Source organism: Dryobates pubescens, chromosome 9 (genome assembly GCF_014839835.1).
Source record: "Dryobates pubescens isolate bDryPub1 chromosome 9, bDryPub1.pri, whole genome shotgun sequence".
Taxonomy (NCBI): domain Eukaryota; kingdom Metazoa; phylum Chordata; class Aves; order Piciformes; family Picidae; genus Dryobates; species Dryobates pubescens.
Genome location: NC_071620.1, coordinates 37,876,856 through 37,904,183, shown reverse-complemented (window position 1 = coordinate 37,904,183; position 27,328 = coordinate 37,876,856). Strand labels below are relative to the sequence as shown.

At 45.0% G+C, this 27,328-nt stretch overlaps 1 protein-coding gene across 1 annotated transcript in view; it reads left to right on the top strand.

Moving 5' to 3' along the window:
• Nucleotides 1-11,523, top strand: part of PHLPP1 (PH domain and leucine rich repeat protein phosphatase 1) — a 144,540-nt gene extending 133,017 nt beyond the window's left edge. The window contains exons 13-17 of the mRNA XM_054164072.1: nt 267-397; nt 3,442-3,546; nt 4,443-4,637; nt 6,838-7,066; nt 9,480-11,523. Coding sequence (XP_054020047.1) covers nt 267-397; nt 3,442-3,546; nt 4,443-4,637; nt 6,838-7,066; nt 9,480-10,586 — 1,767 coding nt within the window. The 3' untranslated portion in view covers nt 10,587-11,523. The remainder of the gene's footprint in view (nt 1-266; nt 398-3,441; nt 3,547-4,442; nt 4,638-6,837; nt 7,067-9,479) is intronic.
• The last annotated feature ends 15,805 nt before the right edge of the window (nt 11,524-27,328 follow it).

The following is a 27,328-nucleotide window of genomic DNA, read 5'->3' as shown; positions in this document are numbered from 1 at the left end:
GGTTATTGCTGGGTTAGTAGCCACGGGAGAACATGAGAACAGTCATGTACAAATTAGGACTTCTTCCCACAAAATGGTGACTGGACCATTACACTGAGTGCATCTGCACTAATTTTTTTAAGCTCTACTTAGCTAAGTGAATGGTCTTAGGTATTGGTTTCAACCTCTATTGCTCATGAAACATGCAGTACTATTTTCAGTTCAAATTGGTATGATTTTGATGACAGCTGAATTCTCTTGCTTACTTGGCTGCTTCTGTTTTGCAGTGTGTGGACCTAAGCTGCAATGAACTGAGTGAAGTGACACTGCCTGAAAACTTACCTCCAAAATTACAAGAGCTGGACCTGACTGGAAATCCCAGATTAGCCTTGGATCACAAAACTTTAGAGCTGCTGAAGTAAGTTACCTTAGAGAGTGGGGAGGGAAGCAGAATGACTTCTGTCACTAGGGTGTGGCAAAGTCACTATCCATGGAAATGTAAATCTCTCTTAAGAAGTGTGGCTTCCTGTTATTAGTGGATCAGAAAGTAACAGATTATGTGGACAGGTCAGAAACTGATACTTCATTAAAGAGGGTGACTTTACCCACTTCAGTGTATTGCTTCCTGTCCTGAAGGACTGGAATATGACTGTTGGGTCAGTTTGAACTTCCAGTTTTACTTCTGACATAAAATTCAGATTTCATTCCTGCTATACAAGAAAGATGTGGACAGACTGGAGAGTGTCCAGAGAAGTGCCAAGAGAATCATCAGAGGACTGGAAGCCCTGCCATGTGAAGGAAGACTGGGAGAACTGGCCTTGTTCAGCCTTGAGAAGAGAAGGCTTAGGGGAGACCTTATTAAAATGTACTAGTACATAAGGGTGGCTACCAGGAGGATGGAGACTCTTTTTTTACGAGGAGTCCCACGGAGAAGACAAGGGGTGATGGGGACAAGTTACTCATGGGGAGATTTTGATGGGACTCCAAAAGAAAATTTTTCACCATGAGAACAGTCAGACATTGGAATAATCTCCCAAGGGAAGTAGTGGAATCCCCTACATTAGACAATTTCAACACTTAGCCTGACAGGGTGCTGGGTCATCTTATTTCAACTTCACTATCACCAAGAAAAGTTGGACCAGATGATCCTTGGGGTCCCTTCCAACCTGGTATTCCATGGTTCAGTATGATTCTGTGTTTTAGGGCTCCTGAGGAGCTTCTTAGTGTCTGTACTGATACACTCTTACTGATTTGTAGTATACTGCTGTAGCTGACTGTGAGGGAGGATGTGCTCCTTTCACTTGTTGTTTTTTTTTTGTGGCAGACACAAAAACATTTGGTACTTTAATCTTCCTTCTGAATGTAAAGGCAGCTTTCCATCTGTGCCCTGATAGGATTCAAACAGGTAGTAGGTTAATGTGTATTCTCAGTGCTATGAAAAGAGTCCTGTCATGCATACTTGCTTTTTAAATGTGTGGAGATCTTCAAGGAGGAGGTTCACATGCTTAAGAGGATGTTGCCAAGTGATTTACTGGATGTAAGAATTTTTAGTAGCAGTCAAAATGAAAAGGGGGGGGGGGCGGGGGTAAGCAGGAGGGAGATATAAAAGATGCTTCTACTCTTGATTTTTAGGAAAGAGCATCTAGCTGAATTCTAACAGTCATTTCAAATGCAACCATGCTGTCTGAAAGCCTCAGCCCATGTTCTCTGCATAGGATGTGCTGCTGGGTATCATTCATTCCTGGGCACAGAAATGTAGTGGTGCCATTGAGAAAGCTGAAAGTAATGAATTGAGGTAGCTTTTCTTTACCACTGCTGGAAAGCCTTGAGACAGCTCTTCATCCCTGATCTGCCCAGGAACCAGGGGCCAGTCAACCCAGTTAAAAAAGAAGCAAACAGAAAAGCCTTTTTGATCCAGGTTCCTCTGCCCTGGAGGATAAGTATCTTGGATGGGAAGTCTGTGAAGCAAGCGTGGCTGCCTGTGCGCAAAGCGTTTCTTTCACAGGTGCAGACAGGATTAAAATCTCTGCTACTTTAGAAGAGGTCCAAATTTCCAGTTTGATTTGGGGGTCAAATTATCTTTTCTAATGCTCCTGGCAAGTTGTTTGCCTCTTGTTTGTCACAGAGAGGGCTGCAAAACCAAGGGCTTAAATCACCAGTGGTTCTACTGTTTATGTAACCTGTTTGCATTGAAGCTGCCCTTGCTGATGTGCATCCTTGCTGTTAGTGTAAGAAGAAATCGAACTGGATGTGACAGTACTTCAGGTTATTTGAGGAAGGCTGTGCAATGCTGAAAAGATTTTCCTGTGTGTTCAGGTCAGGTGGGGGTTTGGATAGAGACGAATGCTCAGAATAAACAGTCCTTTCTGCTTGTGTCCTTTTATGATTCATTTGGTTCATGAAAGAGTCGGATGCCTTTGAAGTATCTACAGCTTGTGGGGAGCTTGCTCTCTGTGCCTTTGGAAGAGCAGTAGGGAGATGATCTCTCCACAGCAAAGCAGGGCTCTGAAGGGAAGGGTATAAACAGAGAGGGCTAGGCCCTTTTTAAGTCTTTGCTACACTGCATGAGATATTTGAAATTCAGGCAAAAGGCTGTGTTGGTAGTAAATTGGAGGGCAGAAGATCAAAGGCTTAAGTAAAACTGAACTGTACTATTGGGGAAGGCAGAAGGGCTGTCCCAGTTGTTGATACCACAGGCTGGTTCCTGGAGGTCGATGCAGGACTAGGATGGAGCAAACTGTGCTTTGTGGGCATTCTCATGGAAGGCTCTTATGACATGTTGCTGTTTATAAAGAACACCGTTTTGTTTATGGGGTGATGTGGGTCTTACAGGAGACACTCATTTGAGTGCAATGAAAATGTCCCAGAGAGGAGACGTTAAAGTGGGTGGGAGAGATGTATAAGGTATAAACCCACTCTCCTGTACTGGCTTTCATCAAGCCAGTGACAAATTTGCCTTGTACTCCACTGGGTTAGTTCAGGGGTGAAAGAAAGGAAGGGAAAGAGAAGTCAGCTAAGCAAAACAATGGCAGCTGACACCCTCACAGGGGCTTTGTTATTTACTACTTTTTTGTTCTTTTTTGTTCGCTGTATGCGGACACATAAAAGAAGCTGCTTTGGATGTCTTGCTTCGTTTTATTCTGTCGAGTTCCATGTGAACACGAGGAAAAATTGTTTCCCTGTGATGGTGACAGAACACTGGAACAGGCTGCCCAGGGGGGTTGTGGAGATACTCAAGACTTGCCTGGATGTGTTCCTGTGTGACCTGCTCTAGGTGATCCTGCTCTGGCAGGGGGGTTGGACTGGATGATGTTTTGAGGTCCCTTCCAACCCCTAACATTCTGTGAAGCGTATTACTGAGAACTGGGAGGGGGGTGAAAGGTGTTGTCTTCGCATTTTCAAGCTGCATCATGTCAGCACTTCAGTCCGTTGACTCTTTCCCGCTTTCCTTTGTCCTCGCAGCAATATCCGGTGCTTCAAGATCGACCAGCCCTCAGGCGGCGACGCTTCGGGAGCGCCGGCAGTGTGGAGCCATGGTTACACAGAGGCGTCGGGCATTAAGAACAAGTACGACCCAGTCTGGTATTTCTAGACGACCATCCTAGCAGCAGAGTGCCTCTGTGCTGATATAAAGAAACCCTTTTTTCAGTGAAAGCTTTGGGGACGTTTTGGGCCTCTCAAAGGCAGAGGGCATGCCACGACTCTGTATTTGTGTGCTGGGCCCCTGCCTGGCTCTCCACTTCGGGCTTTGTTAGGGGAGTTGCTAAGATACAAGTGTAACCCACACATTCTGTCTGTGCAAGACTCTGGTACACGCAAAAGATCCGAGTGTTTAAAAGCATTTTCATCTTTGCAAAGCTGCTTTATCTTTGACCAGAGGATGTTTACCAAGCAAATCAGAAACACTAAAGGAAGAGGCAGAATGGCTAAAACTCTGAATATTCATAGTGTGCGGGACTCCTTTGACGAAGTCAGCACTTGACAAATAATGTACCAAGAGTCTGCTAGTCTCTGTGTTGCTGGCAATGTGATGAATCTTTCTTTGTTCCTTAAAATACTTTTTTAGATATCTTCTGCTACCTAGGTTTCCACAGCAAGTGCCAGCAAGCCTTTACTAACTGTTAACTGATTTAACACACAACCTGGTCATCAGCATGTTAAATCACAAGGATGGCCTTTGGAGGAACAAGTGCATTCAGAACATCTATTTATACAAATGGGGGACTTGTTCACACTCTGAGGAGGAGGAAGAATCCTTACGGATTGGCTTGAACTTCCAGTATAGTTTTGTCTACATCTTAGCACTATTGATGGGCCCGTCTGTTCTCCACAGCTCAGAAAGCAGTCCTGAAACGCTTGTGGTTAAACTAGCTCTCAGGCCAGGCTGCATCAGTCTGGCCAGAATGAAAAACTGGTCACGGGTAACAAGTTTGATGGTTCTCCTGCTTTGTTTTTTTCACTAGGCTGTGTGTGGCAGCACTTTCAGCCAATAACTTCTGCGACAACCGGGAGGCACTTTATGGTGTTTTCGATGGTGACCGCAATGTGGAAGTGCCCTATCTGCTGCAGTGCACAATGAGTGACATCTTAGCAGAAGAGCTGCAGAAAACCAAAAATGAGGAGGAGTACATGATCAACACTTTCATTGTTATGCAGAGGTGAGCCTTGGATCTGATGCCTATCTGAAGCCTTTTTACCTCATGTATGCTCACTGGGCAGTTTGTTCACTCTCAAGTCAGAAACCTTATTCCTGCTTTAAAAAAATGTGAGACCCTTAGTATCTGGCTACAGTGTTTTCTTTCACTGCTTGCTCTGTGAATATTGCCCTCTGTTCCTGTCAGGTGTGGGGTGCAAAGACCCCAACACCTGCCCACCCAAACCAAAAAAACCCTAACCTACCTGCCAAGTCACTAAATGCTCCTGACTAAGCAGTGAGTGGAGTTTACTCTCCTTCTGGTACCATCTTTAATTCCTGGAGTTCACACCTGGCCATAACCAAGTCAGTGCTAACAACCTCTTGATGATCTTTTAAATTGTCTCACTACTACTGGGTGCAAAGCTTGGCATGATCCTTTCTGTTCCTGTGCACCAATTCAGGTTATTTGAGGCTACACAAATATTTAAAACATGTAGTCTGACTCCTCAGAAATGTCCATCTCCTGTCATCCCTTTGGCTTTAGAATATTATTTGGGCAGGACCCATCCAAAGAGATTGTGATACGATAGCTGTGAGTGTAATAGTAACTCTGTGTAGTGGTTTGGAAACCTGCATGAATGCTGTTCTTGACAGAAGAAGAAATTTTGCCTGGGGAGACACTGAGTGAAGGAGGGGTATGAAGGGAATTGAACAAAGGAGAACGAAGAGGTCAGGGAAACAAAGGAGAAAGCAAATAAGCAGCTTAGAGACTGAGGAAATGGATCGAGTGAAAAGTAGAATTGCTCACTGCTCAATTGCTGCATCTTTGGAAAGGAAAAACACTGCAGTTCTGGTATTGGGAACTAAACGGAAGCAGTAGGATGGTATTGAACCTTACAAACACAAGAGAGAAAATGCTTCTTGCTCGTAATTGCTCATAACAGCACCTCAGACTGATGGCTGAGAAGGTGATTGATTGCCATTTACTTAAAACAGTAACACATCAGAGTATCAAAAGCGCCTATTAAGTGGTTTCATTAACTACCAATGCAATTTCACAGCAATTCCTACAAAAAGCTGCCTTCTTTTTTCCTTTTTTTTTTTTTCTTTTGGTGTCTCAAAATAAGTTAACCACTTCTTTGGAGAACCAGGAGTAGTGTTAATTCCAGTTGCATTTAAGCATTCCTTGAGGATTATTACAGAAGGTAATATTGCACTCCTGAAGTGTATTTTTTGCACCTGAAATTAGGAAGCACTTTGTACCTCGGTTACAAATACAGTTGTACACTCTCTCTCCAGGATTTTGAATCAAAAGTTCTTGCTAGTTACACCTAGTCTTAATATCAATCTTAGTAACCACTAAAATTAGCTTTCTAACTTCTGCAGTTCCTAACTGCTATAGGAGGAGGCCCTGATAAACAAGATACTGAGAGGTCTGGAGGAGTTTTCGTAGTTTACTATTGAAATGTAATTACATTCTGGTGACAGAGTTCTGAAGACTTCTGTTTCATCCATGGATGTTAAATAAGGTGGTTTTTTTTCTCTATGACTCCTGCAAAATCAGCAGGATTAAATACATCAGAGAACCCATTTAACACATTAGTAACTGACAGGATAAATTACAAGTGTGCACTCTTTATAATAGCCACTGTGCCTTTATTTTGGTTGTCATCATTTGATACTTCAAGAGCATTATTCTGAAGACATCTCAAAACAGTGATCATCTCTCTTCTGGTTTTGCTCAAAAATTACGGTTTTCACAGTTAGATTTCACTATAAAAGTAATAATTCTATGGCTTCAGAAGCCAAAGAAACAAGCTGGATAATAGGAATCTACTTTTTAGCTCGACCTGTACTTATTTAATAGTGCTCAGTACTTTTCTAATCCCCTCTGTTTCCTTCTATCAGACCTTTAAAACAAATGTCTTTAAGCTGTAGAGGGAGAGAGACAACTGTGCAAGTCTTAAAAGTGCCAAGATTTGTTCTAAAATTCAGCAGATTTGAGTCTCTGCATGTGTGTAAGTAATACAGTGCCTGAGAGTTGGGTGTTATTTCTTTGCAGCACTGCTGTAGTGTCACAGTCCTCAGCGGTTTTGTCCCTGTGACCCAATAGAGTCAATGCTCATAATGCTTGTGGTTGCAGAACAGTGGCTGTCTATCCACAGAACCCATAACACTTGCTTTCCAATTAAAGAACAATCACTGTTTTGTTTAAATTCCAGGAAACTTGGAACAGCTGGACAAAAACTTGGAGGCTCTGCTGTCCTTTGTCATATAAAACATGATCCCATGGATCCTGGTGGATGCTTCACTCTAACCTCAGCAAACGTGGGGAAGTGCCAAACTGTTCTCTGTCGGAATGGGAAGCCTCTGCCTTTGTCCAGATGTTACATGATGAGTTGTGAAGAAGAGCTGAAGAGGATTAAGCAACATAAGGCTATTATCACAGAGGTCAGGGACTGTTTTAACTTGCAGCTTCTTTGGAGAGTATTTCACACAGCAGTGCACGAAATTTACATGTCAATATTAGTAAGCTCTAAGAGGTAGTGTTAAGGCTGTGGGTTTCACGGTTGCACTTCTCAGGGTGATTCATATCATGCTACTAAATGTGTTTTCTATCTGATTGCCAGGCTGGATTTTGGTTAGCTCCAGAGAGTAAGCATCTGTGAGCTTTTTGCATTGGAATGGGAAAGCAGACACCCTCCTCCTAATGGGGAGAGGAATTGCTGTGTTGGAGCTGTCATGAAGTTACTCTCCACTTGAAAAGGATAAGAGGGCAGAGCACTTGGAACAATGCCATCCTTCCCTTAGGAGACTCCTTGCTCCTGGCAGACTGGCTTTGGTGTTGGAGCTCCTGCGTTCCCAGAGCTGCCCTTTGACAGGCAACTCTTGAAGAGAGCACTTCCCCAAAAGGAAAACCCATCCTGTGCTCAACTGAACCATGAGAGAGGAGAAAACTATTTGTTCCCTCCTTACGAGCTTGAAGCCACTGCTGTCAGTTTTGCTTTGTCTTGTGTGATGCATACATAGGAATAAATAAATATTGAATCTTCCTAGTGGTGGAGGAAAGGGCAGAAGACTCACTGCTGTATGCCCATGAGCAGGGTGTGCGTGGATGTGTGTGGAGTAAGTCACGTGCCTGTTGATCTTGCCGGGGAAAGGTGACAACTGGGAACTCAAATGTGACAAGTTGGGAGTCACTCCAACATACTGTGCATCACTGAGGCATGCTCATTGTATTGTTCTGTAGAGAAGAGGAGAAATTTCTGCACTAAAACTGAAGATGACTCACTGATTTCATACACATTGATGCTTTATCACTACTGTCAGCCTTCGAATAGGGAAGTTAACAAGGCAGCAAGGTTGTGAGGTCTTTTTATTGTTCTGAGTGTTTCTAAAGGAGCAGCTTTTTTTTTGTTGTTGTTTTGATTCACTTTTCTGTGGTTATCTACTTTATAAGAACCACTGCAGTCATCAGCTGGACCAAATGAGTGTAAATCTTCACTTTTGTTGTTCTTCTCGAACATGCAATTAGGATACAGCTATCCCTAGGAGGTTGATAGATAGGCAAGCTTGCTATTTCAGACACTTGCTCTGTTTATTCTGTCAGCTTGGATTCCAACCAGGACAGGATCCTGGGATTTGGATATGCATGGGATTTACTGTTCATACGCATCCCTTTTTACTGATGTTTTTCTTCCAGATATTACTCCTCCTTCCCTTGGAAATGTCATATCTAAGTGGAAATGTAATAAATAATTTGGGCATGTAAAACATTTCACTACAGCTCAGCTAATTGAGAAATGCAGACTTCTCTGCAGCATTTGACTTGTATGCTTAATTTTTCTTAATGAACTTTTGTATCTGAAGTGATGAGCCAAGGTGAAACAGGATTCTTGTGGCTGTAATAACCATAACCTGCTCTTGTATCAAATGGAGCTGTGTGTGGCTTTGCCCTGTTTAAAGCCAGATATTGTGGGTGGAGGAGGGATAAGTCTGACTCACTGGTAAAACATTAGTCCAGTGGGCTTTTGCAGCTGCAGAAGCAAAATAGATGGCTCTTTGTTGCAGACTTCTGCTTTGTTGGTCTGTGCATAGGTGATGCTGATGACAAATCATTAGGGTGGCTGAGGGGTAGCGCAGGACTGCAAACCAGCCATTGCTATGCTTTAATGCCAGCTCTGTCACCTCCTTGCAAGTCACTTTGCTTCTCTGTAAATGGCAAAAAACAGTCATCCATAAAATGCAAGGAGATGCAGGTGCTGTGTATTGTTTTCTGCTTCACTGCACTGGTTAGGCCGCACCTCGAGTACTGTGTCCAGTTCTGGGCCCCTCAGTTTAGGAAGGAGGTTGACTTGCTGGAACGAGTCCAGAGAAGAGCAACAAAGTTGGTGAGGGGTTTGGAATATAAGCCCTACGAGGAGAGGCTGAGGGAGCTGGGGTTGCTTAGCCTGGAGAAGAGGAGACTCAGGGGTGACCTTATTACTCTCTACAACTACCTGAAGGGAGGTTGTAGACAGACGGATGTTGGTCTCTTCTCCCAGGCAAGCAGTACCAGAACAAGAGGACACAGTCTCAGGCTGCGCCAGGGGAGGTTCAGGCTGGATGTTAGAAAAAAGTTCTATACAGAAAGAGTGATTGCACATTGGAATGGGCTGCCTGGGGAGGTGGTGGAGTCGCCATCACTGGAGGTTTTTAGGAGAAGACTTGATGGGGTGCTTGGTGCCGTGGGTTAGTTGTTTGGGCGGTGTTGGATTGGTTGATGGGTTGGACGCAATGATCTTGAAGGTCTCTTCCAACCTGGTTTATTCTATGTATGTATTCTATGTATGTATTTCCAATTTCCTGTCCTTTCTGATTTCAGGATGGCAAAGTGAATGGTGTGACAGATTCAACAAGAATCTTGGGGTACACTTTCCTTCACCCAAGTGTTGTGCCACGTCCTCACGTGCAGTCCATCACCTTAACTCCACAAGACGAGTTCTTCATTCTGGGGAGCAAGGGGCTGTGGGACAGCCTCTCGATGAATGAAGCAGTGGAGGCAGTCAGAAATGTGCCTGATGCGCTGGCAGCTGCAAAGAAGCTTTGCACTTTGGCCCAGAGTTACGGCTGCAATGACAGTATCAGCGCTGTTGTGGTTCAGCTCAACGTGACAGAGGACAGCTTTTGCTGCTGTGAACTTAATGGGGTCCCACCCCCTAGCCCGGGCATTTTCCCCCAGTCTGTCAATGTGGTCATCAAAGACAGGCCAACAGATGCACTTGGGATGCCATCGTCAAGCAGCGGCATGGCTTCAGAGATCAGCAGCGAGATCTCCACCTCTGAAATGAGCAGTGAGGTGGGGTCCACTGCCTCCGATGAGCCCCCCCAGGTAACCATGAATGAGAACAGTTCAGCCTACCCAGGGGAGCAGCGCTGCATGCTGCATCCTGTCTGCCTGTCCAATTCTTTCCAGCGGCAACTCTCCAGTGCCACTTTCTCCAGCGCCTTCTCTGACAACGGCCTTGACAGCGACGACGAGGAGCCTATCGAGGGGGTGTTCACCAACGGCAGCCGTGTGGAAGTGGAGGTAGACATCCACTGCAGCCGAGCAAAGGAGAAACAACTGCTTCAAGTGCCGACGGAAGCCAGCGACGAAGGTATCGTCATCAGTGCCAATGAAGAGGAGCCCAGCCTTCCCAAGAAAGCTGAATATTCTGCCACGGGCACAATAGGGCGCTGGCGGGGCAACGGTTCTGTGGCACCACAAGAGAGGAGCCATAACTTAATTGAAGTTGCAGCAGATGCTCCACTCAGAAAAACAGGGGGCTATTTTGCTGCTCCAGCACAACCTGATCCTGATGACCAGTTCATCATCCCACCAGAGCTTGAAGAAGAAGTCAAGGAGATTATGAAGCAGCACCAGGAGCAGCAGCAGCAGCGACAGTATCCAATGGACCACCTGGCAGACTATTACGATACACCACTATGACCCACTCTATTTACTGCTCAGAAATAGACTAACAAACAGAGACTTGAGTGCAGGACCCAGTGGGCTTGCATTACAGCAGGGGTTTTCCTTATCTTTTTCCTTTATATACTACTTCTTCCTTATCCTGCCACTACAGATAACTGCAGCTTTTCAGTTTGTTAGGTTTAATATTCATTGACTTTCTTCTAGAGATGCTTGACCGGTAAAGTTTCAAATAGTTAACCATCCCTTAACATATCAAGTGTAAAAACAAACAAACAAACAAAAAACTTTAAAAAAAAATAATAAAAAGGTTTAATATATTGCTGAGAAACAGATGAGGATGTAATATTTTTTAAAATGGCTTGTTTGTTTTGTTTGAAAAGCAGGGCAGTAGCCAGTGCTAAATGATATAAGTAATATTGTAATACTGTATTTCTTTGAGAGAAAAGGCTTTTTTTGGTCTTGAAAATGATAGACATTTGTAGAATATGGAGACTAACTCCTAGGAGTTGCTTTACTCTTTCAGGTGACTTAAGTCACTGAGATTCACTAATTTTCTCTGAGAGAACAGTTGATTGGGAAATTCCTGTAAATAGTTCAGTGTTGTATAGTGATGCTTAAATGTTTTTTAGCCTTGGCATTAAGGACACAACCTGAAAAACTGACCTTTTTTTAAGTGACTCTTTGGGCCATGGTCACTGAGCGTTAATGGACTGAATGGCTGTATACAAGTTAGCTAGAAGTGAGGTGGTGTAGACCATTTAAAGAAACCCACTTTTGATCTCTTTCTTTCCTTACTTTTACAGACAGGTTTTGTTTGTGTTCCTTACTGCTGCCACAACCAGCATGATTGTATAGAGCTCATTTGCTGTAGAACATTTACATACCAAGAATTATATTAAAGCCGAATGCACAAATGAACATGTCATAATTTTTGTTATAATAAATATGAAATTTACACCTAATGTCTGCTTTTATGTCTGAGTAGCTGAGCAGCAACTTTCAAACAGTGGCTGGCTGTGGTTCCTCCGTGCGCTGCCCTGTTTAAACCAAGCGCTGACATTTTTTCAGCTCAGTCACGTTTTTCACACTAACTGCAGAAGCTCACGTGCACTTCTAGAATTTAAAGGCTAGGCAAAATGGCCTTTAAAAGATAAACAACAGTCTGAGGAATTGACCTGTTTCTTTCTTTTCTTTCTCAGTACTAATTCAGCAGTATTGATTTGCCCTTTGCCACAGTATTGACGATGCCAGAAGACTGAAGAGGTGCGGTTCTCTGCCTCTGTCCCACTGGGACCAAGCAGCTGGAGATAGAAGTGATAAAGGTGTAATGCAGGCTTAGAAAAGGAACAAATAAAGCACTGGCTATAGAGAGAAGAGGAGAAAATACAAAAAGGTGGGAAAATGAACTCAAAGCTACCTACCTAAACTCAGATTTGCTCACATGTGTTGAATGAACATTAATGCAATGGCAGTTTGACTTCAGTAGCAAAAGAGCAATTCTTGGTGATTGCTGTAGGAAAGGAGCAATGCTATTTTTCAGTATTGCCTCCAACCAACTGCTCTGTTTTCTTTGTCACTTTAAAAAGCTGAATTAGCAGCTGATCATGACAGTGTGTTGTTCCTGCTCAACATTTGGTCCGTATTTTGGGAGAAGACCTAACAGGCTGCTGTCCTTATTCTGCTCTACAGTGAAACAGCCAAGTGAGGGCAGGATTACCGTTCATGAGAGTCCGGGTTGGTTTCTTTTTTCCTATAAATAATAACAGAGGAGCAAATGTGCAGATACCTGGTTTGGCAAATGTTACAGCACTGTCTACTCTAGAGCTAGGAGACTGTACCTTATTGCAGTCTTACTGCAGTCTAAGCTTCAAAATACATTCTTCTTAAAACTCATTAAATAACCTATTTAAACAAACAAAGCAAGCTTGTTCATTAGTTACCTTTGTATTTCAAATTCTGTTGAATGATACCTTTTTCTTGGTGTCCTTGACCAGCCTTATCTCTTTTATTTCTGTTCAGATGTTGCTTGAGGATGTGGATGATAATTAGGATGGACACTGCTATGGCCTAGACAAGTGATTACAAGTTTGGGGTTTCCTGAGCAAGCTGGAATATTCTCTGCAATCTTTTTTCCTTTAAAAAAAAAAAAAGGCAATTCTTTTCCACTGGTAGTAGAGGAGTACTTGTGTTGGCATTGTCTGTGGTCCCTATTCATGATGAGGTGCCTCTGGTGTGCTGTACATGTGGTACTCTAGAGGAAAGCAGCAGAGATAAAGTAGGGTTCAAATAGGAACCCGTTCACAGGAGCTGAATTTCAGCCCAGTGATGAGAAATTACACTCCCTGCTGTGTCCTTTTCTCATGTGGAGCATATGCATACAGGCTTCATAAAGACTTTCTCTTCATTTGAAGACAAACCAAGAACTTGTGGCATTAGATTACGGGCAACAATGCCATTTCTCTCCTTATGCACTTACCTTGAAACATAGATGGTCAGAACTGACATCCCACCAAAGCCTGACACTATCAGCATGGTACCTTCTGTAAAGTTAATGGTTACATTCTGGAGTTGGGGCTTCTATAATACCAAAATGACAGGATGCTGGCCAAGGAGCTGTACCTGTGGATTTTCTGGTTGACCTGAAGATGGCATTTGTGGTAATAGCGTGTCTTAAGTCAGAATGCAAAGAATTCATATGGGAGACTTCATCCCTCTGCTGCAACTTCCATAACACACTGAACTAGATCAGTAGGTTGAATGGCTGGGAGCACCTTTGGAAAGTTTACCATTTATTTTTAAACAAGGGCAAATGGGTGTTTTGTTCTGGTTTTAAACTGGGACTTGGAACATAAGGCAGAGTTTTTATAATTTATGACTTTTCTGGACATTGCTGTCCTCGTTCACAAATGGGGGTTTAGTAAGCTCTTACCTCATGAGGACTGAAGTCATTGACTTCATCGAGGTGATTTATTGTCATACATGATTTTGATTATGTGCTCCAAATATTTCCACAATTTTGATCTACTAGGAATTATCTCACTCCAACAGAGAAGTGAATCTGCAGAACTTAGCTGTGGCAGGGGCAAAAGTTGGGGGCTGCAAAGAAACAGGTTTTCAGCTGGGAAAAATACAGAGCTTTGTTACCTTCAAAATTAACCCTTTTGTGTCCTTTGAAACTTGGTGAGACTGAGAGAAGCAGAAGTGTGGGAACAGGAGGAAGTAGATGGCTAGTTGCAAAAAAATGAACTTATTTACATTATTTTCTGCAAGGTAGTTTTGAATAGGAAGCTGTGGTAGTATTGAGAAGTAACTGAGTTGTTTCCGTGCCGGTATATGCAAGACTTTTGTTGCGGCACTAAAGCCTTTTCTTGCTTTCTGCCATAGTGCTCTAACATCACGCATTTTTGGTGCACGAACAAGCTCCTGGCATTCTGTTTGTGCATTCAGTGCTTGGCACCACTTTGTTGCTAACCAGTGCCACAGTGGCATTGTCTTCCTCTTACTGCTTTTGGAGTGCACCAGTGAGGTTTATGCAGGTTGTCACCCTTACTAGAGGATGTGCTGCTACTGCAGTGTCCTGTGTGTTATCCTTACTCCCTTCATAGTCAGCTTGATCCCTCACCATCATGCTTGCAACTCACTGTACTGGTTTTGGCTTGAAGCTAGTTTTCTTTCTTAGTAGCTAGAGTAGTGCTGTGTTTTTTGGATTTACTGTGGGAACTGGTATGAGAAGAATGTTGACATTATACCAATGTTTTCAGTTGCTAAGAAATCAAGGACTTTTCAACTCCCTCTGCCTTGCTAGTGTGCAGGTGAGAAAGAAGATGGGAGGGAACACAGCCAGAGTGGCAAACCAAAACTGGCCAGTGGAATATTCCATATCACACAGGATCATGCTCAGGACATAACTGAAGATGTGCCAGGAAGCTGGGCTTCTTCCAGAATTCCAGTTTCAGGATTTTCTGACTTCCAAGATGGCTAGCTGGGAACAGGCTGGGCATTGGTCAGCAGGTGGTAAGCAACTGCACTAGTTATCACTAGTTGTGTATTCTATTTTTATTATCATTACTGTTGTTATTTCAGTTCTTAAATTTGAATCTCAACCCATGAGTCTCTGTGCCTTTGCCCCTCCAATTCTCTCCCCCTACCCCCTGAAGTATGGGGAGGCTGAGCAAGAGGCTGCATGATGATTGACTGCCAGCCTGGTTCAAAGCATGGCATTCATGCATAATTTTCTAGGAAGTTGTATGTATTTATTAAGTATAACTTTGCTATTTTAGAAGAACATCCACCTGGGGATGGGTGTTAATGAAGCATCACACCTTTGGAAGCAATTTCTGAATCTCTGCCATAGTCACGGATGATGCCTTTCAGATTCAACCTTGCAGGTCTGGACTTCTTTCCCTGGACACTGTCTGCTGCTGAGGAAGAGAAGAGCTTTTCTAGGAGAAGGCACTCAGGTCTTACACTGAGCAGTTCTTAGCAATGCTGTAGGGTCAGGTTCCTTAGAGCCTTGGCTGCAGCAGGGAGCTGCTTAGAAGCTGGTAAAAATACCTCTGTGCTGGAACCAGGATGTCTTAGTGTCTTTGTAACTCTGTTTACTTGTTTTCTGTTAACCTGAATTAACAAAACAGGACAGTAAAGCAATTGACTTGCTTCAGGACCAACTTACTGCACAATTGTTGGATTAATTGATTTGTTTCTTACTGATTGAATTGTTACCTGCTTGCAGTGAGGATTTCAAGGAGAGATGCGTGAGCCAATCCATTCCTCTTGATTGCTTGCATTTGAATGAGAGGTAAGCTGCATCCCACACTGATGGTGTAAGTGTTCAAATGCCATATGTAAAAGGACTGCTGCTTCTATGGGAAGATGAAAGTGAAAATTCATCTGCTGACTGAGAGCAGGTAAAACCTTGGTAGCCATTTCAATCAAAAGGTGTGGGGGCAAATAAACCCTAAATATTTCATGGATAACTGCAGCCCCAGGGCAGAATCAGCAGATCATTTATCTAGGACATCACTAGAGGATTGCTGTTGGGTTCAGCAGTTCATCCTTTGGATCATCTTTTCTCAGGGAAACAACTCCTGCTGGATCTGCTGTTTGTGAATAGAGTGGTGTCAGGAATTGGAATAGGTTGCCCGGGGAGGTGGTGGAGTCACCATCCCTGGAGATGTTCAAGAAACATGTGGCTTTGACACTTTGGGACATGGTTCAAAGGCTATGGTGGTCTTAGATTGATGGTTGGACTTGATCTTAGAAGTCTTTTAAGACAGAAACAATTCTGTGAGTCTGTAATTCAAAGTTAGGATTCACTTGCAGTTGACTTGGTTACTTTCTCTTACTCTGTATCTCCCACAGTGACTTAAGCTTGCCCTCTAGGTTATGTCTGAGGCAGGATCTAACCAGAGCAGATGCTAGCTCATCTTTTTCTGTATTTTCTTAGTACTGCAAACTGAAGGGAAAAGCTTAATCTGCAAGTGTGTCAGGAGCATGACAGTACTGCAGTGGTGAGGAAGCTGTCATGTAACTACTGCAACATGACAGAGACATGGAACAGGCAGCACTGGTCAGCTCCTCAGCAGGGAGATTGGACTGGATGAGTCCATGAGGCTTTGTGCTGTAGGAGAACCAGGGAGCCTGGTTTTTCCAAGCAGAGACCCTGATTTCCTGTACCTCAGACTTGGGAGGAGAGGATGAAGTTGGCAGTGCCAAGCTTGGGAGGTACTCTCTGCTGGTAGGTGAGGTTTAGCTGGCTCTTACTGCCCTGTCCCCCATTAGGGTCTCAATTCCAGTGTTCTGTTCCTTGTCACAGCCCCTGGTATCTGTTCCACATTTTTCTCTGAATGTGTTCTGTGTCACTTGTCAAAACTTAAGCAACCAACCAAAAAAAGCATGGTTTTCCAGTGGTTATGTGGCAGTGCCTTTGGAGGCCTGTGTTTAGGGCATGTAGGTGACTTGTGGGGTCTCAGAGGCCAGCAGCGACCATGGATCGGGCTGTGGAGGCCTTCAAGGAGCCCCTGGTGTCAGCTAGACTTCAGCCCTGCAATGGGAAGCTGGATATAAGACAGGATGCACTGAGCACAGCAGGCTCTTCTCCATCAGATTAAGCATAGTTGCACTAAGATAAATATGTGTATTTTAATAGTAAAACTGTCAGTACTGACTCCCAGGACAGATGGAATTATTATTCTGATTAAATGTATGCTGTTGAATGCTTTAAAGAAAATGGGGACACAGAAGGACGAAGGAAGGGTGGTGTAACAGAAACGCATGGCTCGGTGACTTGTGAATAAGATGCTCAGGAGAAAGATGCCAGTACTTTGTAAAAACAAAAACAACCAAACAAATGTTGAAATCTTGCAGTAGGTGCACTTACAGTTAGTTTTTCAGAACCAAGATAAGTACTATATGTGAGTAGAATTATAGAAGATATAGGGACATACCATGCACAGAATAGTGCATAAAATATATTGTGAAGTACTCTGCTCAAATGCATTTAAAATTGGGTAGCAAGAGAGTGCAAAAACTGTTCAGTCTTTTCAAAGTGGCCAGATCTGTCTTCCTGAAAGTAGCAAAGCTCTCCAGAATAAAGCTTGTTGAGCCTTATTCATTTAAGAGGTAATGAGATGATCCCGTAGTCTCGTTTCTGTTGGGCAAAATGTGACCACAGGGCAATTCAGAGAAGTCAGGTACCAGCGATACCAGCTCCCTGGTGTTTTTGGAGTCCTGGAAACGACAAATAGATGAGAACAGGGGAAAATGTGTCCACAGTCTATCCTGACTCCTGACCCCTCTTCAGAAAGCATGATGTGTGGGGAAGGCATCTGCAGTAAGTGACCTTCCCCTCTCCTAGTGATCCGTGGCTTGCACTTCTTTGAACCAGAAGCAAGCTCCCTGTGTAGAAAAGAGGCCTGAAAGCCATTTCTTGTTTCGTTCTGATCAGGAAATTGGGTAGAAAAAGGCCTGTTGCTACCGTCCGAGTTAACTGAAAACTGCAAGGGCTCCCCCTCGTGTTAGGCAGGACGGCATCAGAACTGCTGCATCTTCATCCCTGGAGAATGCCAGTGAAAAGAGTGCATCATGTGTCCTTGTGTACACCAGCTGCGTGAACTCCGATGGTCTGGAGAAGCCTTCCTTAAGCTGAACAAACGGCAGCAAGGCAGCAACGCTGATGTGACAGGGAGCTGCTTTGTACTGGTCAAGGACTCTCATGCAGACAGAAGCCTCCTAAGTCTTAGAAGTGGTTGCTGCAAGCCTAAACAAGGATGCGAGGGCTGAAAGAGCTGGGCATCTGTGTTGCTGCCAGGTAAGATGATCTTAGGGAGCTCCTGAGTAGTCTTAGCGAATGGGCAATGAGATTTTGATCAAAGCATGCCTTACTTACTTGGATGAATTGCCTAATCTTCATTATTGGAGCTGATCCACAGCATAAAAACCTGAATCTCCATTAGGTTGCTCAGGGGCATAGGACCAACTTACTGGGGAATTCCTTTTGCAATCTGAAACACCCTTATTACTCTTTGTGACACTCCCTATGTTGACTGGGAATGCTAGCCAGCCTTCGCTCAAATTGTCTTAAACTTGTTGAAAGAGCTGGTGACAGGAAAAAAAAATCATTTCCCCATAATTTTAATCATTCTGTGCTGAGAATCCTGCCCTAAAATACCAAGCATTTGGAAGTCACTATGGTGGGTCCTTCAAGCTTGAGTCGGTGGTGTTGCTGAGAATTGGTGTGGGCTTGCAGATGGTAATACAAAGCTATGCTTAAATCTAGAAATCCAGGTATGGAGGGAAACCTCTGATGCATGTAATGCATGTGGTGTCTTCAGAGCCGAAGACATTTCAATTTTCACCAAATGGCTGAGCAAATTCAAGCCGCCTTTTTCCCTCCTGCCTTTCCATTATCCATATAGCTATGACTGGGTAGGTTTAGACTGGACCTCAGGAAAAAAAATTTCACAGAAACAATGGTCAGGCATTGGAATGTGGTGCCCAGGGAGCTGGTTGAGTCACCAGCCCTGGATGCATTTAAAGGTAGTTTGGGTGTGGTGCTTGGGGCTATGGTTTAGGAGGGAACCTTGTAGAGCAGGGTTCTGGGTTGGACTTGGGGATCCTGAGGGTCTTTTCCAACCTGAATGTTTCTGTGATAGTTATCTTGGAAATCAGTAAGAGACAACAAGAATTAAAGATTTTCATCTACCTACAAATGCTAAGCCATGTGACATGGCTTCTCTTGTAGTAGTGAAAGTGGTATACCCAAAGCACTGAATCTTCTAAAGCCTACTAAAACGTGGTGCGTATCTGGGTATGTCTTACACAAGCCTTTCTACATCCTGCTGACACTACCTGTAAAATGCATTTCCCTCACCTGAACGCTTCACAATGGCCTCGGTTTCTGGAAGTCCATCAGCAGGTGCAGGGCTGTGTGCGAACGGCATCGCTGGAAAGCAATAGACCGTTTGAAGATGCCGAAGCGAAGGGGTCCATAGCGGAGGATCGTGGGGCAGCAACCACGCAAGGCGGCAAAACCGCGGCGAAAGAACCAAAAGAGAGAAGGCAAAGGGGCGGGGAAAGACGGAGTGTCCCCAGGCCTCCCTCTCCGTGCGGGAGGAGCCTGAGCTGCAGCCCCGAGGCGGATGTCTCACCGCGGCCGGGGCGTGAGAGACGGCGGCTGTTGGACTCCTGCACAGCTGGCTGTTGGACTCCTGCACAGCTGGCTGTTGGACTCCTGCACAGCTGCCATTTCGGCGAAGTCGCCGAAGCGAAGGGCTCTATGGCGGGCGAATTTCCCTAGAGCGGCAGAAGAGCAGAAACAGCGAAAGCAAAAGACCGGGGAGAGCCAGGGGGGCTGCGTCTTTCCGTGCTCCCCTCAGAACAAGACGTGCGTCAGCTCCCGGCTGCAGGCGGCTCCGACCGCCACGGGCGGGGACAGGAGAGCCGGCGGCAGTTCAAACCTCGCTGTGGCTCCCATTTTAGCGAAGCCGCCGAGGCGAGGGGCGCCACAGCGGAGGATCGCGGGGCTGGGACCTTCCCAAGGCGGCAAAACCACGGCGAAAGAGCAAAAAGGGCGAAGTCGAAAGCACAGGGAGGGCCAGGGTGATCCTCGCCCCACTCGAAGAGCGCCAGGAGTCTGAGCTTCTGGCCGGAGGCGGCTCTGGCTCACCGCGGGCGGCGGCAGTGTAACTCCTGTATAGCTGCCATTGCAGTGTGGTCGCCCAGGCCAAGGGCTCCAGGGCGGATGAAGCCTCCCAAAGCGGCAAATGAGCACAAAGAGCGAAGGCAAAAGGGCGGGGGGACCTAGGGGCTGTGTGTCTCTCATGCTCCCCTCAGAACGAGACAAGCTCCTGGCCAGAGGGGAATCTGGCTCTCCTGCAGCCAGGTGAGAGCCAGGCTGTCCCTTGTTCCCCCCCAAGAGTGTGAAGACTGTGAGCAAGAGCTATCAACAGACTTCAGGGCCTTGAGATGGTTGGTAAGGGGATCTGGGGCACAGGTTATTTTTCTTCTCTTTCCAGTTGTGGGCAGCAACACTGGAAGGTACAGGCAGATCCAGCCTGTGGCTCTCTCGCTGATGTCACTGCCACATTGATTTTATTTTTTTTTAGCAATGGGATAGCCTACACAGCAGCAGGCTTGCTGCCATCTAATGGCACAGACCTTTCTCCAAGGGGAAGAGGGTCTTTGCTCAGGAGATTGTAGAGCTGATTGCCAGAGCATTACACTAGATATGAAGGAGAAGAGGGATAGCAGTATCAGGCTTGTCTGTGACAAACTGTGGAATAACATCCTGGGCTTAGATGGACAAGGTGCTAGTAAGAGCCTTTTACCTGTTGCCCTTAAACGGCAGAGCTAATTCAAGCAGGGGCAGGTGTCTTGGGAAGAGTAAAGGGATGCTGCCCAGTTGTGTGGGGATGAGATCAGGAAGGCCAAAGCACAGCTGAACATGGCAAGGGAGGTGAAGAATAACAAGAAGGGCTTCTACAGGTATGTAAAGAAGAAAAAGTGTACACCCCGGATAAGCAAGACTGACAGTAACAACAGATCAGGAGAACATCCATCTCTGTAAGTTGAAGAGAGATGAATTTGTTGGGTGGACTGTTCAGTGGCTAAGGAACTGGCTGGATGGTTGCATCCAGAGGGTAGTCATACATGTGTCAAAATCCAGATGGAGACTGGTGACAGGTGGTGTTCCTTGGTGGTTTATACCTGGGATGAGTGCTATTTAATATCGCAGTGATACAGACAGTGGGATTGAGTGCACCCTCAGAAAGTTTGCAGATAACACCCAGCTGAGTGTTGAGGTCAATAAGAGGGATGTGATGTCATCCAGAGGGACCTGGACAAGCTGGAGAAGTGGGTCTAGGTGAGCTTCATGAGGTTCAGCAAACCTAAGTGCAAGGTCCTACACCTGGGTCAGGACAATCCCCATTATCAGTACAGGCTGGGCCATGATGTCATAGAGAGCAGCCCTGAGAAAAAGGACTTGGGGCTACTGGTAGGGGAAAAGCTGGACATGAACCAAAAATGCTTACCTGCAGCCCAGAAGGCCAGTCACAGCCGGGGCTGCATCAAAAGAAGTGTGGCCAGCAGACCAAGAGAGGTGACTGCCATTCTGCTCTAGGGAGACCTCACCTGGACTACTGTGGCCAGCTCTGGACCACTCAACACAGGAAGGTCATGGACCTGATGAAGAGGGTCCAGAGGAGGGCTACAAAAATGATGAAGAAGGCTGGAGAACCTCTCCTATGGAGATCGGTATTAAGCCGGGAGAGGACAAGGCTCTGGGGAAACCTTATAGTAGATTTCCAGTACCTGAAGGTGCCTACAAGAAAGCTGGGGAGGGCCTCTGTGCAAAGGCCTGTAGCACTAGGACAAGGGGCAGTAGTTTTAAAGTAGAAAAGGGTAGATTTAGATTGGATATTAGGAAGAAGTCTTTACTATGTGGGTGGTAGGACACTGGAACAGGTTGCCCAGGGAGGTGGTGGAGGCCCCATCCCTAGAGCCATTCAAGGTCAGGCTTGATGGGTCTCTGAGCAACTTGATCCACTTGGGGATGTCCTTGAAGGGGTGTTGGACTAGGTGATCTTCAGAGGTGTCTTCGAATCCAATGCATTCTGTGATTTGTGGTAATGAAGGGCAGCCTTTAACTCGCCAATTTTGCACTGTCAGATGCCAAAACCAATTACATCAAATGCCTTGACAACATGTGGACCTTGGAAGGAGTCTCATGTTTTATTTATGATGGGTGATGGTGAGTATCTGTGACACTTTTTATGCTGTGCTGGCATCAAGCTGCTGCAGGAGCTTTTCTTGGGAGGTGAATATTGTGAGGGATGACTAACAACAAATGTCACAGCTGTCATAAACAACAGTCATAGCCCCTTGAGTAACTTACCTGAGTCTTGGAAAAGAAAAGGAGACACCCCAGTTCTGCAACTGAGAGGTCAGAGTTACTGACTGTTGTGTATCTATAGCTATAGTTGGCTCACAGTGAGTGTAAGTTTAGGTAGGAAACTACAAAAGTAACATTAATGAAGGTAAATATGCACTGGAGGTAAAATAATGGCATCCTGGCCTGCATCAGGAACAGTGTGGCCAGCAGGAGCAGGGAAGTCATTCTGCCCCTGTACACTGCACTGGTTAGGCCGCACCTCGAGTACTGTGTCCAGTTCTGGGCCCCTCAGTTTAGGAAGGAGGTTGACTTGCTGGAACGAGTCCAGAGAAGAGCAACAAAGTTGGTGAGAGGTTTGGAACATAAGCCCTACGAGGAGAGGCTGAGGGAGCTGGGGTTGCTTAGCCTGGAGAAGAGGAGACTCAGGGGTGACCTTATTACTCTCTACAACTACCTGAAGGGAGGTTGCAGACAGACGGATGTTGGTCTCTTCTCCCAGGTGGCCAGTACCAGAACAAGAGGACACAGTCTCAGGCTGCGCCAGGGGAGGTTCAGGCTGGATGTTAGGAGGAAGTTCTATACAGAGAGAGTGATTGCCCATTGGAATGGGCTGCCTGGGGAGGTGGTGGAGTCGCCATCACTGGAGGTTTTCAGGAGGAGACTTGATGGGGTGCTTGGTGCCGTGGGTTAGTTGCTTGGGCGGTGTTGGATTGGTTGATGGGTTGGACGCGATGATCTTGAAGGTCTCTTCCAACCTGGTTTATTCTATGTATGTATATGTATAATGGATCACAGAATTGTTAAGGTTGGAAAAGGCCTCTAAGCTGCTTGAGTCTGTCAACCTAACACCACCATGGTCATTAAACCATGCCCTGAAGTGCCATGTCTATGCAGTTTTTGAACACGGCCATGGACAGTGGCTCCACCACCTCCTTGCACAGCCAATGCTTGACCACTCTTTCAGGAAATAATAAAACTTCTGCACATGGGTACCAAAGTCCCTCCATACAGCTGGGCAGCAGCAGGAGGGCAGTGCTCTAACACATCCCAATCTCTTTGCAGCAGAGGATTTACAGGTACCTGAATTATTTGTTTATATGGGAAACACAACTTCCAGATACCTGAATTACTTGCTTGGTAAAGGTTAAGCCTACTCGAGGAAATAAAGATCCTCTCTCCTCTCCAGCCTCACTCCCCACTATTTGGTCTTTTACATTGAAACAATATGTCTGTGGTTTTGGATGCCGATTTCTTCTGTTCTGAACAAAATTTCACCCAGACTGAACTACTTTTATGAACCACTATTTAAATACAGAAGACATTCAGGGAAAGAAGTGCTGAAAGGTTCACAATTCAGCATGGCAGTTTACTCAGCTGTGGAATGCAGAATTGAGGGGGTGATGGTTGGAGGTTTTTTTTTGTTCATATGTTGCTTTGGGGATGTGTTTGTTTTGGGTCAGTTGGTTTGTTTTAATATAGTCATCCTAAATATCTTATGCCTGTTGTTTCCCCCTCCAAATTAGGGCAGGGAGACACCATTTTTCAAAGAGAAATGGTTTCTTTTCCAAGGCTCTCCTGTGGAGAGGAGGTCCCTTTGTGGATAATTAATGGCTGATGAGCTCAGCTAGAGATTTTGCTCTCAGACTGACTAAAGCTGTTTGCTATCATGTGGAAGGAGACAGAGGCAAATAGGTGGTTTAAATCCAAATGGTCCTGGCTGAGTCTCACAGGTAACTGAGATTAGTGAGCTTGCAGCACCTTGCACCAGTGACCCATGATCTGCAGTGGGGCTTTTCTCCTGTCAGGCAACCCTGGTTTATGCTGCAACCTTCCTCCATTTTCTGTCATCTCCAAGGGTTGTGGTCATTTTATTCATCTTTTTAAAGGTTCAGAATAGGTTTGGTATGAAAGAAGACTTCCTACTGCACAAGTATTTGGGGGCTCTCTAGGCTTTTAGGTTGAGAGAGGCCATACTGTCTGCCCACAAGAAAACCTCAGAGAAGCATGGTGGTAAGCCAGTGGTGGTGGTCCCAGGAGGCAAGCTGGATACACCTTGAGGATCCCTCTCACCAAAGAAAAGCTGAAGGCGACAACTATGTGTGGTCCTTTGGTTGCAAGCGAGACTGGAGCTGCCTCAAAGAAACAGGTGAGTTAATTTCAGTGCTGACCCTGAAGTTTGCACTCAGGTAGTGAATGCATGCACAGGGTGGGCAGCAGGAAAAGCCTGAAAGAAATGGTAGGGCTGAGAAGAGACATTGGCTTGCTGGTCCAGATATGGATTATTGTGATCTACTAACTGGCAGTAACTGTGCAGAGGTGACAGTGGGGCACAGCCATCTGCAGCAGAAGATGGGAAGGCTAATCTGCCCTGCAAGGTAGGACCACCTGCAGTGGCAGCTGGGTTGACTGCCTGTTGCATTTTTAGTCATGTGTGTGCCAGGAAAATCTGTTCTTCTACTGCACATTCCACAAAAAACCCCCCTGTTCCTCTATTACACCTTCCCTGGCTGTGCAGTAAAGTTTTTTTAAGTATGGAATACCAATTATGGTCTTGTTACAGTCAGATTGGTTGGTTGGATTGCCCTGATGGTATATGGCTCACACCTCATCATCCCAAGCAGAGGGAAAGCTGCTTTTCCCCTGTCCTAGTTCTGAGGAGTATCTCTAGGATTTCCACCTCTGCTTTCCTACACTTACTTTCATTAAAGTGAATGCAGGAAACAGCACTAATATTTATTTCCCCTGTGATTATTTTTAAGTGCTCTTTCTTCATGGTTACAGGGAAGGAAACAAATTTGAGGCACAAAGTTTTCAAGAAGTTGGTAATCGCTGGGGTTTGGCTTTCTTTGTGGTCCCTCTGCCTGCAGTGCTTCAGCCAGTCTGGATGACACCAAGCTGAGCAGTGCAGTTGGTGTGCTTGAGAGAAGGGATGCCATTCAGAGAGGCCTGTCATGGTCTCAAGGCTTTGAAAAGTGGTCACATGTGAACCTCAGAGTTCCACGAGGTCCTGCACCTGTGTTATTACAGACCAAGTGTGAATGGATTTGGAGCAGCCCTGTGGGAGAAGGACTTGGGCCTACTGGTGGATGAAAAGCTGGACGTGATCTGGCAACATGTGCCTACAGCCCACAAAGCCAAACATGTATCTTGGGCTTCATCCAAAGAAGCATGGCCAGCAGGTTGAGGGAGGGTAGTTCTCCCCTTCTACCCCATGCTGGTCAGATTATGCAGTATCATGTCAAGTTCTGACATCCTCATCACAGCAAAAAACATAGACCTGTTGGAGTGGGTACAGAGGATAGCCACAAAAATGATCAGAGGGATGTAGGGAGTAAGGGAGGGAGTAAGGGAGACCTTACTGTATCTTTTTAATATATAATGATAAGAAATATGAGATTTTTACCAGATCCTGTAGTGACAGGACAAGGGGTAATCATTTTCAACTAAAAGAGGGTTGATTTCAATTAGATGCAAGGATTAAACTTGAGGTTGCAGAGGTGAGCAACATGAGAGGAAGGCAAGTGCAAGAAGGGAGCTGGGTGACTGGAACCAGCTGTGTTCAATGTATTGAGTAAGTCCCAGAATTCTCCAACAGAGCAGCAAATGGCAGCTACTTTTTGTCTCTTCCCATAAAACACTTACAATTGCTCCTATTAAAAGCAAAGGGACCCAAAATGGGTGTGGCTGTGAGGAAGAATACTACAGTAAAAGTCCACAGGAAAACTGCAAACCCTTGCAACACTTTGCAGCAAATAAGACCTTTACTACACTCAGAAGGGAAAACCAGATAGAGTAGGTGCATGGAGAACACTGCTATTGTGCAGTGTTGGCAGACAAGCATTCAAAAAATGCATGGGGCAGAGTGAGAAACCCTGAGATTAACATTTGTATGCACACATATTTTAAGGTCTCAGTAAAGATTTAGTTGTCTTATCTGTAGCCTCTTCTAATATTTTTGAATGTGTCACTTCAAAGTGCCAATTTCTGTTGTTTGCTTCAGTTCATACCAGTGTGTCATCATGTAACTAAGCTGGTGTTTAAAATGTGCAAGATGTAGGGGTAGTGTAGGAACATGTGTGCAAGCAGAAATGCCTAAGTGATTAGCTGCGGCTTTAGCTGCATGCCAGACATCTAACAGACTTCACAACTGACTGCAGCATACCACCAAAAGTCTGGGTTTGGTCTAAGAGCTACAAATCTAAGTCTTAATTTCATGAGAGTCATAGCAAATTTGGAGACACTCTCTTCACTCCTGGCTCTTTTTAAGCATAATAATGCTACGAAGCTTGTTGATGTTCCAAGTGTTAAAGAGATCTTGAAGATACTATATAAATGATAAATGCTTATTGTAAAGGCTTATGTAATCACTTCTAATCAGAACCATAACATTTTCTTGTTTGGCTTATGTATTGCCTCATATTCCTTAAAGATATATGTGTGTGTAAATATAAATAAATATATATATTAAAAATTATGCAATACGTAAGCTCTGCTGTGGTTCAGTAGAGCCTCATCTGGGCAATTACATTGAGCTAGACAAAATTGGAAAGAATGAGCATAGTGAGAATCAAAATTGCCTCTTCCCTCCTCTCAAGCTAACAAATCTACCTCAAGAGCAGTCTTTTATTTCTCAACTCCTCATCTATGAACACCATTTACCTATTTCATCTGCCTCAAACAATGGATACTTGAAGGATGTTCTCTTAAAATTCATTTTCTCAATCCTGGGGGCATAGAATCACTGCTGTTCACTCATGTTTCATGTGTTTAGATACTGGAAAGATGGAAGTGTTTTCTGTCACTGTTACACCATGGCAAACTCCAGGGTAGCCAGTGTGTTCTCTACTCAGGCTCTGCCACCACTGGCTGTGGAGTCAGCAAGTCAAACCTTGTTTGGGTATTTACAGAAGCAAGTGGTATATTTATTAAGCTGATAGCTGACCAATATGCTGCCTCGTAGGTTCTGAGCCATGCTCAGTGAGGTAGGGAAAATTTAGTAGGGAACTGGAGAAGCCAAATGCAGCTCTTGAAATCGCAGCTGGTTCTTCCCAGCAGCATTCCTCATGGGGCACATGATTGGCATGTGCCAGCTCCCATGACTCAAAGAAAACCTTCCACTAGCCCAAGTGAAGCAGGTGACATATGTGGGGTTGGCTGTGATTCAGAAAAGCTCTTGAGTGTCCTCTGTTTTGTGAGTGGTGTGGCATAAAGGAATGGGAGGCATTGACAGGCACAGGATCTGTTCAAGGCTGCCCATCCTAGCTGTGTATTCAATTCCTTATGTCATGGGAGAGGAAAGGAAATGTTTGTTAGCACAAGTCTGACAGCACTTTGATTGCAACCTATTAACAGTCCGTTGCTGTTT